Source organism: Paroedura picta, chromosome 18 (genome assembly GCF_049243985.1).
Source record: "Paroedura picta isolate Pp20150507F chromosome 18, Ppicta_v3.0, whole genome shotgun sequence".
Classification (NCBI taxonomy): domain Eukaryota; kingdom Metazoa; phylum Chordata; class Lepidosauria; order Squamata; family Gekkonidae; genus Paroedura; species Paroedura picta.
The window spans coordinates 8,586,218-8,603,603 of record NC_135386.1 but is presented as its reverse complement, the minus strand read 5'-3'; the positions used below and the strand labels follow the sequence as shown (position 1 = coordinate 8,603,603).

The 17,386-nt window shown below is 47.8% G+C and overlaps 1 protein-coding gene across 2 annotated transcripts in view; it reads left to right on the top strand.

The window, feature by feature from the left end:
• USP8 (ubiquitin specific peptidase 8) overlaps positions 1–17,386 on the top strand; it is a 31,722-nt gene that overhangs the window by 6,825 nt on the left and 7,511 nt on the right. Inside the window, exons 3-14 of one of the 2 annotated variants that reach the window (XM_077317657.1) lie at positions 979–1,123; positions 2,943–3,028; positions 4,325–4,475; positions 6,396–6,444; positions 7,701–7,845; positions 8,627–8,789; positions 9,626–9,770; positions 10,429–10,661; positions 11,947–12,501; positions 14,325–14,414; positions 15,961–16,041; positions 16,600–16,865. In XM_077317657.1, coding sequence (XP_077173772.1) covers positions 979–1,123; positions 2,943–3,028; positions 4,325–4,475; positions 6,396–6,444; positions 7,701–7,845; positions 8,627–8,789; positions 9,626–9,770; positions 10,429–10,661; positions 11,947–12,501; positions 14,325–14,414; positions 15,961–16,041; positions 16,600–16,865 — 2,109 coding nt within the window. The remainder of the gene's footprint in view (positions 1–978; positions 1,124–2,942; positions 3,029–4,324; positions 4,476–6,395; positions 6,445–7,700; positions 7,846–8,626; positions 8,790–9,625; positions 9,771–10,428; positions 10,662–11,946; positions 12,502–14,324; positions 14,415–15,960; positions 16,042–16,599; positions 16,866–17,386) is intronic. The other variant, XM_077317658.1, reaches the window with a different exon arrangement.

Below are 17,386 nucleotides of genomic sequence, written 5' to 3'. Positions count from 1 at the left end.
TGCACGCACACATTTTTTTACATTGTAAAATGGTTGCTCAATTAGTTCGGAGTTCCCCTGCTAATGGATGTGTTCTGTTAATCAAAATTCATTTTTCGGTCAATATAGTTTATTTTCCTTTCATTTGCTTCATTTGTACCTGGCCTCTCTCCCCAATGCGGGCCCTAGATGGCTTATACCCTTCTCCTCTTCTCTCCCTCATTTTATCCTCACAACAACCCTGTAAGGTAGGCTTAGGGGGGTGTACTCAATATATCTAAGCTGAAAAAATAGCTGGAAAATATATTTCAGCCGGATGCAGATTGCAGCTGGATTTCGGCTTTCCAAAAATGGCCACCACCACCCCCCCCAAAAAAAAAAAATCTTGCAGGGCCTCCAAGACAGTGCTCTTCGGCCAAGTATTTGGTTGAAGCCAGGGCAAGTGTGATTGCGGCCCTCCCTCGAAATGACCGGAACTGGCCACCCCCGTCAACATCAGTACCCCATGAGGTCTGGTGAGCGGGGGTTAGGGGTAGTGGTTTTTTTGCCACCTGGGAAAGTTGTATGGCTGTAATGCAATGATTGTTTTAAGATGGGGTTTTATTATGGGGTTTTACTTTATTTTCTGCAGCCTGCCACGAGCCAGCTTGTCTGGGAGTGGCAGCCAACAAATCCAATCAATAATAATTAGTAATTAGTAATAGTAATAGTAATAGTAATAGTAATAGTAATAGTAATAGTAATAGTAATAGTAATAGTAATAGTAATAGTAATAATAATAAATAGGAGATGCCTTTGCAATTTTCGGTTAAACACAGCGAAAGCGACTATGTCTCTTGTGCAGGAGAATTTGTCTCTTTGAGCTTGCTCATAATAGGATGCTTGTGCTGGAAACTGAATTTCACTTTGAAGAGTTCCACTTTTATCCATTCTCCCTTTCTTGAAAGCAAAATAAACTTCTGCCCTTGTGTCTTTGAATCCATTTACTTCGATTTCCAGCTACGTGCAGAGTGCCCTTAAGATCTTCAAAGCCGCCGAAGAGTGCCGCTTGGACCGAGATGAAGAGAAGGCCTATGTACTTTACATGAAGTATGTGACTGTGTATAACCTTGTTAAGAAGAGGCCGGATTTCAAAAATCAGCAGGTACGCGTCCCGTTCCCAGGGGTTTTATTTACTTTCGGGTGTGAAGATATGCATTGGATAGCTGAGGGGCTGTCGACCAAATTACATTATAAGCCAAGGATATTATTTGCCAAGAAACTTCTTTTCCTGACGGCCATTTTAGCTGTGGCTCCTTTCAAAGTTTTGTGTTTGGTTTGCTGTATGCATTCTGGCCCCCCCCTTCAAGGATCGCTGCCTTGCCGTGGCAAGGGGGCTTGCGTAGCTCAGTGAAGCTATGAGCTATGCCGTGCAGGGCCACCCAAGACGGACAGGTCACAGCTGAGAGCTCTGACAAAAGGTGATCCACTGGAGAAGGAAATGGCCAACCACTCCAGTATCTTTGCCATGAAAACCCAATGGACAAGTTCAAAACAAAATGCATTCTGGCAGGTGAGCCGTGTATTATGATCATCATCAGGTTTATTGGCCGCCCCTTCCTAAGACAGGGAAGTACAGCAAATAGATTTAAAAGAAGGACGTGACATCACTCGCTTCTTGTAACCTCAAACACTGCACACAATCTCTGGCTGAATCCGTTGGTGACTCTCCTTATGCATCTGCCAGGATGGGAGCATTGAGACATCTGAACATGTATTATTACTCCAATGTAGGCTATACGATCAATTCAGGGGAGAACTTATACCTTCCCTACAGAATAAGCCCAACTCAGAGGCAATCACAGACATGTTGTCGGACAAAAGCACAGAAATAACGTCTGTTGTGGCCACATTTGCTTGGAGAGCAATCAAAACAAGGAAGAGCTGGTTGGATTGGGAGCAACTTAGGTAGAGATAAGTCTCAATTGCTTGAGATAATGCTTGTGAGTTTTAAAACCAGAATGATTCTTATAGCTGGAATGTTTTTTATCTTTTATAATATTTAAGTTATCAATGGTTCTTTTATCTTGTTAATGCCAGATGTTGTTATGTACCTTGTAATTTGACTACTGGTCTAGTACCGTAATAAAGACTTGACTTGACTCTCCTTCTGCACAAGGTGCCAAACGAGTAATGGCTGAACCTATAAAGTAACGGGCGTAGCTGAAGTCTTTTTCTTCCTTTATTCAAAATGAGCCAGACCGGGTTCCGGATCCATAAGCTGATTTTCATCAGTGGCTCACAGATCAGTTCTTCGCATGTGTTCTTATTTTCTCGTAGATTCTCAAATGGTATTTTTTTTTTTTAGCTTTGCGGGTCAATTTCCAAATATCAAAAAGGCCTCTGCTCTCACAGTCACTCAATGGGTTTTTTTTTTGTCAATTTCAGCTCTTTCTATTGATATTTCGAAGTTAACTAACAAAGCTGAGAAAATGCCATTAGAGAATCTTCTAGAAAATAAAAACATATGTTAAGCGTTGTTTTGTGAGCCACTGATGAAAATCTTGGTTTGAAAACACCTTGTGGATCCGGACTCTGGTCTGGCTCATTTTGAATAAATGAAGAAAAAGACTTTACCCTACACCAGTTTCTTGGCCTAATAAGGGCCAAAGTGGTCCTTCAGAGAGTGAATATAACTAGAATAACTGTAGATTAGGTGGACATATGTAATTTAGAAATGTTCTTATGGTGATTAGTAATTGTTACCTGTATTCTCCTATTTATTATTTTATTTCTGATTTGAAAGGTTTTAGATCTTTCTTTTAAATCTTCTTTTTATATTGTAATGGCCTATGGTTACATGCAGTTAAATCTGACTTGACTTGACCTGGTGGATCCATTAATTCTTGAAAATAATACCAAATTTGAAAGTATTTTCTCTGTGGCATCACCAAGTGAAGTGGATTTGCTCCTTACCGTTTCAGGATTACTTCCTTTCGTTACTTGGGCCGTCGAACATTAAAAAAGCTATCGAAGAAGCCGAACGACTTTCCGAGAGTCTTAAACTCAGGTATGCACAAAACATTAAATGTTACGATGTGCCACATGGAATACCAGCCTCTTTGTCATTGCAATACACCTTCTGTCTTCAGGGCAGCCCCACACTAGTCCAACCCCTGTGCATGCCAGCTGCAGACAGAATTTTCCTAGCTGTTAATGCAATGGATCCTTCATGCCACAATTCTTCCATGCTTTGGAGGAGAGCACCCACCTTCCCTTCAGCTCTTTCTCTGATGCTGCAGAGAACTCTTCGAGTTCATGTTTTTCGCTCTTTGGGAGTATTTTTGGATCAGAGTCTTCATTTTTTGTGGGTCACCAATTCCCAAGGTTTGATCCTTCAGAGGATTCCTCTTTGCAGGTTAGGTGGCTTTTGTCCACCTACATCCCCCCTCCCCCCATGTCCCACAAGGCCATCTGCTTGGGTGGATATCTATGCTGTTGCTAGGGAGTCAGGAATCAAAAACTTCCTTCCCCAATTATTCACCCTTAAAAACATCAAAATAGAGTTCAAAGCAGAACAAAGAGTTTTTCCCCCACGGCCACACAGCATTAATTAGTGGACAATCATGGAGATTTATCTCTGAGTATTATAAATCAGCTCTTTGCCTGGAATAGCAAGAGCTTACTGGAGAAATAGCCATAAATACTTGCAAGACAGGAAGCTCTCCTTTAATCTCTGAGATGCTTTTGAGAAAGTTTTAAATTTATTCCTTTAATTTATATACCAACCCTCATTCAACTCTTCTTCTTCAGTAATATCAGGGCTCTCTCAGCCTCACCCACCTCACAGCTGTGTCTGTTGTGGGGAGAGGAAAGGGAAGGCGACTGTAAGCCACTTTGAGACTCCTTCGGGAGCAGAAAAGCGGCATATAAGAACCAACTCTCCTTCCTCTGTCACTGGTCTCAGCCAGATGCCTGGCGGGAAAGCTCTATTTTGCTGTCCCTGCGGATCTGTGGTAGCTCAGACAGGGCCTGAATCTCTTTGGGGAGCTCGTTCCACCAGGTGGGGGCCAGGACAGAAAAAGCCCTGGCCCTGGTCAAGGCCAAACAGGCTACCTTAGGGCCAGGGATCACTAGCCATGAATATTTTCTGAACTCTGCTTTTCTGCCACGAGTCACTTATTCTTAACAGCCTAGTCTTTGCCTCAGAGGTCCCAAAAAACAGCTCTGTTAATCTTCAGCAAGGAACATAGATATGAGGCCATGCTTCAAGGAACGCCGCTTGTGAACTGCAATAAGCCCAAGCGAAACCACTGTTGAAGTGGGTAAAAAAAAAAAAAAGCAAACAAATCTTTTTCTTACCCAGATACGAAGAAGCAGAAGTACGGGAGAAACTGGAGGAAAAGGAGAGGCAAGAAGCGCTGCAGCTGAAAAAACAGGAAGCCAAAGATGATACGAAGGTATCAGAGAAAACCTCTTCAGAGGCTTCCTTGGATTCCAAAGGGAAAAACCACACGGTGAGTGAGACAGTTGTCCTCCTCTCCCAGCTAGGAGCAAAGCCCTGGGCAGCATCAGCATTCCACAGCAACAGGATCTGTTAGGCAAGATTCAGCAGTCACAGGCCAAAGTCAGATCCAGCGCCGGGCAGGATAGATTCAGGTGGGCGGCCTTGTGTTCTGAAGTAGCAGAACCAAATGTGAGTCCAGTGGCGGTGCCTTTAAGACCAGCAAAGTGTTATTCAAGGCGTGAGCTCACGCCTTGAGTAAAACTTTGCTGGTCTTAAAGGTGCCTTTGGACTCACGTTTGGTTCCGCCAGACAGGAAAGTCCAGCACCTAGCCATCAGCTTACCGGGCAAGAGTGCAGACACGCTTATCCCACCCTAGCTCCCACCCTACAGTCGATATTGGACACAGCATCGCATCACTGCATACATGAGGAGCAGCAACCCCAGATCCTGCAGGGAATCCTTGCTCTTCCAGGGCTTCCTCGTGAAGGGAAGGCTTTTGGCTGCCAGGTGTCTACTCCTGCTTCTCAACCCCAGCTCTTCTCCTTTTCTACTCCCAGGTCGGGCGGCAGGTAGGCATGAGGGCCAGTGTCCGTGCCCACCAAAAATCCCTTCCAGGTAGTCACTGGGGAATCAACCACGTAGGGTACATCTTCCAGGTCAAGTCCTACTCTAATGAGGCTTCTTCTTCCCATGTTTTTATTCATTCGATCTGACTGATGCTCTGTTGTTGAGGAAGCGTTGATTGGCCAGGAGCATCTGCAGAAATAATTTTGGGGTGCACACAGGGAAGGTCACTCAGAGATCACCGTAGGCCTGTTGGGAGTGCTTATGTTTCAGGTACTCAAGCAGCAGACGTAGAATTCTAAATAGTGTGGGTGTTGCACCCTGCTCCCCCTGCCACGAGGAGCAGAATTCTTGATGGGGAAGCTTGTGCAAGTAGGAATCTGTCGTCAAGAATTAATTTTCATAGAATCATAGAGTTGGAAGGGGCCATTCAGGCCATCTAGTCCAACCCCCTGCTCAATGCAGGATCAGCCCAAAGCATCCTAAAGCATCCAAGAAAAGTGTGTATCCAACCTTTGCTTGAAGACTGCCAGTGAGGGGGAGCTCACCACCTCCTTAGGCAGCCTATTCCACTGCTGAACTACTCTGACTGTGAATTTTTTTTCCTGATATCTAGCCTATATCGTTGTACTTGAAGTTTAAACCCATTACTGCGTGTCCTCTCCTCTGCAGCCTACAGAAACAGCATCCTGCCCTCCTCCAAGTGACAACCTTTCAAATACTTAAAGAGGGCTATCATGTCCCCTCTCAACCTCCTTTTCTCCAGGCTGAACATTCCCAAGTCCCTCAGCCTATCTTCATAGATAGGTTTTTTGCTCCAGCTTCATTTCTGTCTTTTCTCAAATGTCTTCCACGGTGGGGCGGTGTCCTTTCCCATTCGACCTTTTCTTCCCTGTGACTGCCGTTTCAGTGGTTATGTCGGTTCTTGTCCAGCCGCTCTTGGTTGTTGTTTACAAAAGGAGCCGATAGTAGGCCTCCTGTGGAGACTGGGGACTGGTGTTTTCCCAAAACACAACAGAGTGGTGACCGTGCTATTTCAGGGTGCAGGAAAAGAATGATGTTGTTCAAAGTAGTCACCTGTAAGTGGAAAACTAGTACAGCATTGGGAAGTTCAGGGCTGTAGGTGGTAGGGTTTTTTGTTTGGTTGCTTGTTTGTTTTGGAGAATCTTAAAAATGTCACCACCACCATCTACAGCCTGCAGTGGCATGGTTTGTTTTCCCATTTTTTAAATCCTGCCTCATCGTTCAGCTGCATGCACAAACAAGGCCGTATTTGCTCAGGAGTCGCTGTTTCAGGGAAAGGATGCTTGTGTGTGTGAGACGAATAAAGTGGTGTTTCCTGATGTTTTCCCAAAAATAATTTAGATCAACGGTGAGAAGGTTTCAGCGGAAAGGAGGGATCAGCCTGAAACTGGTAAGTGACCTGTAGTGATTAATTTTCTTTCCTGCCCCAAATACCCTGCCCAGGAAGGAAAGCCAGGCCTCAACGCCATACAAACAAAGAGCAGGTGTGCATTACAGAAGGTGTACCATGGATGCCCAAAGCAAGTGCCTAAGGCTTGCTCAGCAAAAGAAAGGAACTGGGAGCAAGGGGAGAATTTCTTCCCATTGTGAAAAACAGAATTCTCAGTCCTGGCTGTGAGCAAACACTCTCTTGTAAACATGCCCAAGAGATGCTTTCATTGGATTCTGTGGCCTCACCACCCAGCCTTCTGCTTCTTCTCCAGAAGGAAATGGAAATAACCCCAAGAAAGGAAATAATCCCTTCCTGACCCCTCTGGGCTATGGTCTGAGCGTTGACCCAAATCATGCGGTTTTCACGCTTCCCGAACCGTAATCCCATTGCAGCTGCCGTCAATAGTGTCCAAATTTTGCAGCGACCCATCTTCCTGCAGCCATCGCATTTCCCAATAGCCATCCACGCTCTTCTCTCATTTTCCCAAGCAGAATCAGCAGAGGACAACATATCACTGTCCCTCTTCCGTGTCTTGCTAATTTCATGGCTGGTATTCTGCAAAAAAAAAATAGCTTCCCAGCTGGGCGGTGCCACTCTGTCAGAATAACCGAGCCATTCGCTCGTGAGTAGCGCCAACATCGGTGGTTGCCTGAATAAAGCCAGCAGACATTCATTCATTCATTCATTCATTCATTCATTCATTCATTCATTCATTCATTCATTCATTCATTCATTCATTTTTGTTCCCATTTGAACCTGGCTGGTCTGATCTCGCCAGTGGTCCTGCCGGGGCACACCTGGTGGAGCCTCCCAGTGGTCCCTGCCTTGTGGTCAGTGATAGAGGCCTGAATGGCCTTTCCCTCACTGTTGCAGCTATGGAGAAACAGAGATCTTTTTGTCAGGAAGGAGGAAAACTAGCTTCTGGCAACTGCTCATTCTCTGCCCAACCTCTGGAGCAAAGCTAACCTTCCCTCCTGGGATGGAGGGACTGCAGTGTTCCACAGGGTGGGGGCCGAGAGAGGCTGGTGCACATGTGCTCTCCCTGCTGTAGAGAACGCTGGTTTGCTCATAAATGTGTTTCAGTGGGGCAGCTGAGAACCCTCTGTCTTCTCTTTTTCCGGGCGACCTTTGTATTTTGGCAACCTGTCCAGTCTTTTGCAGAAGTTCCTCTAGGGAAAACGGTGCCCCTGTCTAAATAGCTGCTGTTCCCCCAGGGGGGATCACGGCGGAGAAACTGTTCACGATGATGACGGACAAGAGCATCAAGCTAATGGTCATGGATGCCCGAAGCCTGAAGGACTACCAGGAGTCGTGCATTGTCAACTCCGTCAGCGTTCCAGAAGAGGCCATCAGTCCTGGGTATGAGAGTTCCCTAGCAGAATCTTAAGACTTTTGTGCTCCATTGATCTTTTACCATTTGTCCGGAGCAGGGAGGATGTGAATGCAGAGGTAATCCATTTGCCCGGCTGCAGTGCAAAGAGCTAAAGAGGAACTTTGGATCATGGGCTGTGCTAGTGTTACTGGATTTCCCAAGAAGGACTAAGCAAACCTATGGGTAGTCTTATTCTGTGAGGAGCACAGAGGCAAAGCTGAGGCTTCCCCTTAGAACAGGCTTTCCCTTTAAAGCAGGGATCCTCAACCCGTGGTCCTCCAGAGGTTCATGGACTACAATTCCCATGAGCCCCTGCCAGCAAAAGCTGGCAGGGGCTCATGGGAATTGTAGTCCATGAACGTCTGGAGGACCACAGGTTGAGGATCCCTGCTTTAAAGGACAGCTAGGATAAAGCAGAACCTAGATTTTCATGCCTTGTGGCCAGAACTGCTTGCTAGAGCCATCACATGCAGAATAGAAGGTAACACTGGAGGTAGTGGGAACAGATTTGTGTGTCCGTGGTGAGAGCCAGATGCGAAGAAGGAGAGGAAGAAAAACAGGGAAACAGGAATCAAGCCCAATGGCTTCTCTGACTTTGGTTTCCTTTTCACCTGAATCCACAGCAATGTTGCGTGGGGTGACGTGACATCTTTTAGGTTCTTTTATTCTGTATTTGTGACCCGCCCTGGGACCTTTGGGTGAAGGAGCGGGATCTATATAATGAAATAAATACTTCCCCATGTCCTTTTGTTCTCCGCTCACTTTCAGCGTCACCGCTAACTGGATTGAAACGAAACTCCCAGATGCTTCTAAGGAGCCATGGAAAGAGAGGGGTCAAGTCAATTATATCGTTCTGCTCGACTGGTTTAGCTCGGTGAAAGACCTGCAGTTAGGAACGCCCCTGTGGAGCCTCAAAGATGCGCTTTTCAAGGTGAGCAGATTTCAACCTTGTGCCTGCCTCATTTCCTGGGATCAAGGGGGTGCCCAGGAGCCTTCATCTTGCTAGTATTTTTATCAAGCCTGCCAACCAACTGGAGGTTTTGTTGAGTTGATGGTTTCAGAGCCTGGTAATTAAGCATGTATACATTTCCATGCGAGCTATCGGCCTCACACATAAATGGTATATCGTCCAAATACTCAGTCTGGTTTAAAACTGGCCGCGCGCTAAGAGGTGAAAATAATTTGAAGTGGGCTAGTTGTGAGGAAGCACTACATCTGTATTGGGCAGTAAAGTGTGGTTTTGCTGTACTTTTGAGGGTCTTAAGCCGGAGTTAAGACATCAAACTATGCCTAAACAATATGTCTCATCAGGCCATTGAATGAAATATCTGTGGCAACGTAGCAACTTCTGCCTTTGCCCTGATTGTTTCAGAGCAATCTCAGGAAGGTAGAAAGGAAGAGATGCTTTTTACGGGATGGAATGACCACAGCTTTCGAGTGTGTGTGTGTGTGATTGTGGACTGGAAAAAGGAAGTAAGGGGGAAAAAGCTTCCTTTTCTCATTCGATCCTTAATGGCCTCCGTTCAAATGCCATGTGTGACACCAAGCCAGGCTTTTTGCCTTTAGAACAAGGAGTTCCAGAGTGTGTGCAGAGTGTATGCAGTAAGTCCCATGCTTGTAAAAACAATGATACACACAAGTTTGTTGCAAGATGTCAAATTTCACAGCGGCCGTTTTATATAATGCAACCCGATTGCGTTGTGATTTGGAACGTTTTTGGGGCTAGGGGCCTTTTTGAAATTACAATAATCCGTTTTTCACTTTCAGTGGGAAAGCAAAGCCGTGTTACAGAACGAGCCCTTAATCTTAGAAGGAGGGTATGAGAACTGGCTTCTCTGCTATCCCCAGTACACGACCAATGCAAAAGTAACGCCACCCCAACGCAGCAAGAAGGAAGCAGTGTCTGTCTCTTGTGAGTATGAAAGTCATCTACAGTAGCGATCCCCAACCTGTGGGCTGCGGACCACATGCGGTCCGTCGACTAATTGGAGGTGGGCCCCGAAGGACGCCTTCTCCCCCCCCCCCCGGCCCTTTACAACACACTTTGGGTGTCCTTGTCTCCCATCCCTCCCAGATGGGACTATCTCGTTGCAGAGAAACAAGCTCAGGGTTCCCATTGATTTGTCATTGTCAGGAGTTAAAATTTCCACGAAAATAAAATGTTCCTTATGTTCATCGTTGTGGCGTGTCTGTATCTTATTTTGAAGGGAGGTTTAAACATGACCATGGCGATCAGAGAGCGTTAGGGCAGTGGTTGAGAGTAGAGGAGTCAACTACCCCCCCTCCCACCGGGCCTCAGTAAAAGGCGTTGAGTGGTCCCCGGTGATAAAAAGGTTGGGGACCACTGATCTATAGCCTCTGTAGGTAAGGAAGGCAGCATGGGGACGGATCTTGGAAGCTAAGCAGGGTTGGGACTTGGAGGGGAAATTATGTCAGTTGCGGTTTGATGACACTTCCATACATCGTCTGGGTCTGATTTGAATTACATGGATAGTTCCTTGCATTGCGGAGGTTTACCCCCCTCCCCCTGCTTTTCTAACGCCCCTTCTTTTTTGTGGTTTTTTTTTCAGTGGATTTTACTTATCCCTCCTTGGAAGAGCCAGCCCAGCCTGTGGTGCCGGTCGTCCGTGTAAAGCCTTCCGTCGTGGAAATGCCCGAAAGGCCTGAAACGGCGAACCACAAGGAAGGGGGAGGAGAGACAGTGAAGCCAGAAGCTCCTGCTGGACCAGTTGCTGCGGATGCTAAGTCCGACGGCATCCCTTCTGTAGCCCGGAAGGTGTCTTCTGTGAAGATCATTCCTCAGGTGAGCCCTGTGGCATTTTCCAGTCCTCCTAGGGAGGGGAAAGGGAGAAAGGAGCGGAATGAAGTTCACTCATCTAGTCCAGGTTATTCATAAACTACAGGGGGTGTCTCTCCTTTCTTTCCTACCTGCACCACCCCTGGGGAGTTTATCTGAAAGGGATGACGCCTTCATGCCCTGCATCCTTCCCCTACCTCTCCAAGCAGCCTTTCTCAAGTTTTTTACTGTTGAGAAACCCCTGAAATATTCCTCAGGCTTCGAGAAACCCCAGAAGTGTTGTGATTGTGCAGGATATGGTTGGGGAGCAGAGCTGTGGACACGCCCACCTGGGGCCCCTCCCCTTCTCATCTCCTTCAGGCTTATCATTGGCCATTCTGGGAGGGGGGAGGAGCAGGTTGACCTGATCATATATGGTCATATCGCCCGGTCACACCTTTTAAAAGCCTATCAATGGTAATTAACTCCCACCTATTTCTATGATTCTATGATTCTATGAGCAGGGGTTGGACTAGATGGCCTGTGTGGCCCCTTCCAACTCTATGATTCTATGATTCTACGATTCCATGAGCAGGGGGTTGGACTAGATGGCCTGTGTGGCGCCTTCCAACTCTATGATTCTATGATTCTATGAGCAAGGGGGTTGGACTAGATGGCCTGTGTGGCCCCTTCCAACTCTATGATTCTATGATTCTATGAGCAGGGGTTGGACTAGATGGCCTGTGTGGCCCCTTCCAACTCTATGATTCTATGATTCTATGATTCTATGAGCAAGGGGGTTGGACTAGATGGCCTGTGTGGCCCCTTCCAACTCTATGATTCTATGATTCTATGAGCAAGGGGGTTGGACTAGATGGCCTGTGTGGCCCCTTCCAACTCTATGATTCTATGAGCAGGGGGTTGACTAGATGGCCTGTGTGGCCCCTTCCAACTCTATGATTCCGTGATTCTGAGTCCACAGCAGGGGTCCAGTTCAGATCTGACACTTCCTGATTCACAGTGCAGTCTCATGACCACTGTGCTGTGCTAAGCTGAAGGGGCCTTCCCATAGGATTGTGTTCAACCTGATAGCTCTTCCAGCCCAGTCGTGGGTATGGAAAGGCCACTGTCCCGGCCCAAGAACAGCGTGAATGCATGCAGGCAGCGGTACGTGCCTCAGTAAGCCGTTTGGCCCCAGGGAGCTTAAGCTGCAAAAAAAACCTTCCATCCCAGGAAAGAAACGAGAGTGAAAATTAGGGCGTGTGTTTTGAAAGTTTCATCCTCAAAATATGTTTTTCTAACATTGATCCAGATCGATCGTACAAAAAAGCCGTCAGCAAAAATCCCAGACGATGCTAATAAGTCAAAAGCCGAGGGCCCAGCCGCTGGCAAGCAAACGACCCCAAATGGAAAGGTAATTCCAGACCGTTCCACGAAACCCGGGGTGGCGGACGAAGAGAAAAGCCTCAGACCGACCGAAAAGGAGAAGAGCAAGCAGGAAGAGCAGCAGGGGAAAAACCAGGAAGGAGAGCGAGAGCAGCCAAGGCAGGAGCAGCAAGGGCAGAAAGCCAGCGGGGAGCAGGACGAGAAGGAAAGCTTCCAGAAAGCCAAAGAAGACATGGAGCGGGGAGAAAGAGAAGCACAGGCCGGCAAAGAGGCGGACGGAAAGCAGGAGCTGGAGAAAGAGCCGAGAGGGAAGAAAAACAGCCCGACCGGGAGCGAAACCCCCGAAGGGAGGAAAAAACTAGACGCGGGGAGCAACGTTGTCGGCGAGAAAGAAAAGGCGGGCCGGACGCCAGAGGCGCAGAGGCGGAGATTTGCGGAGGAGTCCCGGGCGGCTGCGAGGGGGGATTTGGTCTCGAGCAAGGTGAGCGGCGCAGCTGGCCCGGAAGGAAAAGCACGGTTTCCTCCCTTGCCACGGGCTTTTATTTTCGGGCTGGGCTGTGGAAGGGCGTGTTGCTGCTCAGAGCGGAAGGCGGCATTTCAGCCAAGTGGCATTTCAGCCATGGCGCCACCCTCGAGGAGCTGATGGGCAAGAGAGACTTTGCAAGGTGATCAGGAAGGAAGGAAGGTAGGGCGGCCTGCCCCCTTTCTGTAGGAGCAGGGGTAGTCAACCTGTGGTCCTCCAGATGTCCATGGACGACAATTCCCATGAGCCCCTGCCAGCGTTAACCATGGACATCTGGAAGGCCAAAGGTGACTACCCCTGTGTAAGAGGACTGGGCCTTCTCTGAAACCTGATGGCGGGCAATCTAAACACAATGGATCCAGCGAGGCCAAGGGCCGGGGGAAAGAGAGTTTCTTTCTGCTCACGAAGGCAACAGAGCTCCATTTGAGTCCTGCTGGGCTCTGTGCTGGGGCCACTCAGGGAGGCTGTACCTTTCATTCTTCTGATGTTCTTCTGTTGACTGTAGGGATGGCTTCCGAAGGGGATTGAGGTAGACGGGGCCAACCCTGGCTTTCAGCCACAGCGAAGAAGAATGGGCAGTCCCGTTCATCCAGAGGCTAGGAGGAATCGTCCTAGGATGCTGTGTCTGTTGACCTCCATGGCAACCGGCTGGCCATTGTGTGAAAAACACCCGTGAAGGTGCCGGATGCGGAATCAGCCCATCGGCCCATGCAGGCCAGCCTTGTGCATTCCGGCAGGCGGTGGGTCGCAGGTCTTTCCGATCACCTGCTCCCTGTTTTTTTTTTCAAAAAGCAGAGACGGACGCGATTAAACCTGGGCTCTTTGACTGAGTCAGCACCTCCAGAGGTCCCCAGACTACAATCCCCATGAGCCCCTGCCAGCATGGTGCTGGCAGGGGCTCATGGGGGTTGTAGTCCGTAGACATCAGACGTCTGGCCATGCCTGCCCTGTTGAATGCTGGACTGGAAGGGCACGTCTGATGTTCTCACTGCGCCCGAGCCATGAATAGAAGCTGCAGGGGACACTTTCTCCTTTTCTGGTGGCAGAGATTTCCTGAGTCACCAGGCGTTAACACAGACATACACTGTCTCCACGACCCCCAGCAGACCCCGTGCACATGAGTTGTTTATCCTCCTGCTGTAAACTTTTATCCGGTGAGACTTGGGAGTATCTAGCTTGGACGCTTGGAACAATCCTCCCAGGCTACAAAAATGCTTAACTGACTTGTGTTCCGTGCCTGCATCCAGTTCTTTGTCTGGGGAAGTTCTTTTCTGGCATTTACACCCAATTTTTTAAAACAAGCAGAGGTCATGAGCTATACTGTAACTGCAAGTCTATTAAAAAGACCCTTATCCAGAATGTGCAAAGCCATAGCCAGGTGCCTCTGACTGTGGGCAGGGGTCTCTGCCTCTCCCTCCACAGGCCAAATTAACAGCCATAGTCTGGTCCCCAATTATCGCTGATAAAGGTAAAGAACTGGTCTTCCCATACAGCTGAGGCAGATTATATCGTCAGCACTTAATCCAGGTCTCCTGAGTGCATGCAGGACAAGTTTACCATGTCACGGGGGTGAGCATAACATTCACTTCATCAGCGATTTCCTTAAAATGTTCCTCAGGAGAGCCATCAGAAATGTTTTTGGGGTGGGGTCTGTCTTCTCTTTAGGACTACGGAGCAGAGTTTAGAGCAGGATTAACTCGGGCACGGATCGCTCTTTCTGAAGCTTTCTAAATAGGTCCCTGAAAATTGAAAGTTTCCCTCTTAAAATCTTTGTTTTGCAGCTGACTGGACTTAAAGAACATCCAGAAACAGAATCTCAGAGGCCGGAAGCCATTAGAGAGGATACTGAACAAGATTCTGAAAAGAATAAAGTAAATGCATGGTGCCTAGCTCAAGAAACTAGATTCGTTGCCATAACATGGGCTCATTTTGTATCTGTCGTCACGTCACGGCTTCCCCTTTAAGGGGAATCCATAACCATTTGTGCTATTTTTCATAAATGTTTGTTAACAAAAAGCAGATTTAGGGGACTGCTTGTGGGGGTGTTGGTTATTGTGCTGCTCCTTTGTTCAAAGGTCCTCCAGGACTTTGCTTTCTGCAGCATGAAGTGTCTTTCCTTTTTTTGTTGTTGTTGTTGATCTGGATTCTCTTCAGGACGCTGAAAGTTAGTGCAGGAAGTGAGCTCTCTGGCTTCATTGCTTTGTGTATCCAGGAGGCTGATAATACTTAGGTGTTCACAGGGTATAAGGCTATTATCCTGATAAGGGCCTTGTAAGGTAGGCTGGCATTAAGGCACATTGAACACGAGTCAGCAGTGTGACTCGGTGGCTAGAAAGGCAAATGGGATTTTGGGCTGTATCAAACAGAGTATCGTGTCCAGATCACGGGAGGTGATGGTACCGCTTTACTCTGCTCTGGTTCGGCCTCACTTGGAGTCCTGTGTTCAGTTTTGGGTATCCCAGTTGAAGAGGGATGTTGACAAACTGGAGCGTGTCCAGAGGAGGGCAACAAAGATGGTGAGGGGTTTGGAGACCAAGACGTATGAGGAAAGGTTGGGGGAACTTGGTCTGTTTAGCCCGGAGAAGAGGTGACTGAGAGGGGATCTGGTAGCCATCTTCAAGTATTTAAAATGCTGCCATGTAGAGGATGGAGCAGAGTTGTCCTCTTGCCCTTGAGGGATGGACTAGAACCAATGGGATGAAATTAATTCAAAATAAATTCCATCTAAACATCCGGAAGGAGTTCCAGACAGTTAGAGCGGTTTCTCAGTGGAACAGGCTTCCTCGGGAGGTGGTGGGTTCTCCATCTTTGGAAATTTTAAAACAGAGGCTGGATAGCCATCTGACGGAGAGGCTGATTCTGTGAGAAGGCTCAAGGGGGTGGCAGGTGACAGTGGATGAGTGATAGGGATGTGAGTGTCCTGCACAGTGCAGGGGGTTGGACTAGATGACCCAGGAGGTCCCTTCCAATTCCATGATTCTATGAGAGAAGGTTCCTGGGGTGAGTTCTGAGTAGAAATGCACCTGCTGAGTTCTGAGTAGAAATGCAATCAGGGTGAGGAACCCACCCAGACCAGAGCTCCTTCTCTCAACTACGAAGCCTTCCTGCCGAATGTTCTGCCCCACAGAGCTCAGATCTTTGGAGATTTGCCTCCAGCGCCACTTCCCTGGCTTCCTTAATTCCTATTTCAGCAACTGTCTGTGCCCCGAGCTTAGTCAGACTTCTTGCTTTCCAAATCCCCCCTCCACCTGTTGCCCATTTGCTCCGTGGCGAAGTGCCCAGAGGGAGTTTTGCATTTGCCCAAATCATTGTGCTCTCCTCCGTTTGTGTGCATCATCCCAAAGACAGGCAAAGTGTGCTGTGTGTTGTGTTCTCGGATTTTCTCACATCTGAGTCCCAAACCTTTTCTTGTTTAAGTCCCAGCGGGAGCCGTTAACGAGGGCGCGGAGTGAAGAAATGGGCAGGATCGTCCCCGGACTGCCTTCTGGTTGGGTAAAGGTAAGCCTGACTTCTATACCTGTCTTGCAGTTGTCAATTTCCCGCACTGTGCAGGGGGTTGGACTAGATGACCCTGGAGGTCCCTTCCAACTCTAGGATTCTATGAAGTTGGGGCCAGGTCAGTTTGGTGGAGCCCGATGGCATTACTGGGGGAGGGAGGGTGGGTTTTTTTTTTATTGTATTTGTGATTTTACTGTGGTTTTATTATCTCGTTGTGAACGCCACAAGGCGGCTGGTTCAATACGCTTAATAATAAATACAAATTAATAAAACGTTGAGTGTCAATTAAATAGGGTGGGAGGGAAATTCACCAGCTCAAGCCCATAAGAGTCTACAGAATCCTGAACGATAAAACTTTGGGATGTGAAAACAGGATTTCCAAATCATTTTTCACAAGCTCCCATCATGCCTTGGGGTGATAGATGCTCTAAACCATGAGCCCCTGTCAGCATGGGAATCGTAGTCCATGGGCATCTGGAGAGCCACAAGTTTGGCCACCCCCATCTTCTGCAGTTTCACTAAACCCTTCCCCATTTCTTCTCCACACGTCCCTTGAAGTTTCTTGATCAGGTCACCGGGACCTTCCGTTATTACCATTCCCCAACCAACTCCGTCCACATGTACCCGCCGGAGATGACTCAGTCAGCCACGCCTCCTTCGACTCCGCCCACTCACAAGCCCAAGCCTCAAGCCGCCGCCGACCAACGGGAGAGGGAACACTCCAAGCTGAAGCGCTCTTACTCCTCGCCAGATATCACTCAGGCCATCCAAGAGGAAGAGCGGAAGAAGATCATCGTCACTCCTACTGTTAATCGCGAGAATAAGTACGTGGGCCCCGTGAAGGGTCGTGAAGGCTTGGTTTAGGGCAGAGGCTTGTGGGAATTGTAGTCCATGGACATCTGGAGAGCCAGTTTGTCATAGAATCATAGAATCATAGACATCTGCAGGGCCAGTTTGTCATAGAATCATAGAAATCTGGACAGCCAGTTTGTCATAGAATCATAGAATCATAGACATCTGGAGGGCCAGTTTGTCATAGAATCATAGACATCTGGAGGGCCAGTTTGTCATAGAATCATAGACATCTGGAGAGCCAGTTTGTCATAGAATCATAGACATCTGGAGGGCCAGTTTGTCATAGAATCATAGACATCTGGAGGGCCAGTTTGTCATAGAATCATAGAATCATAGACATCTGGAGGGCCAGTTTGTCATAGAATCATAGACATCTGGAGGGCCAGTTTGTCATAGAATCATAGAATCATAGACATCTGGAGGGCTAGTTTGTCATAGAATCATAGACATCTGGAGGGCCAGTTTGTCATAGAATCATAACTCTCTCCTA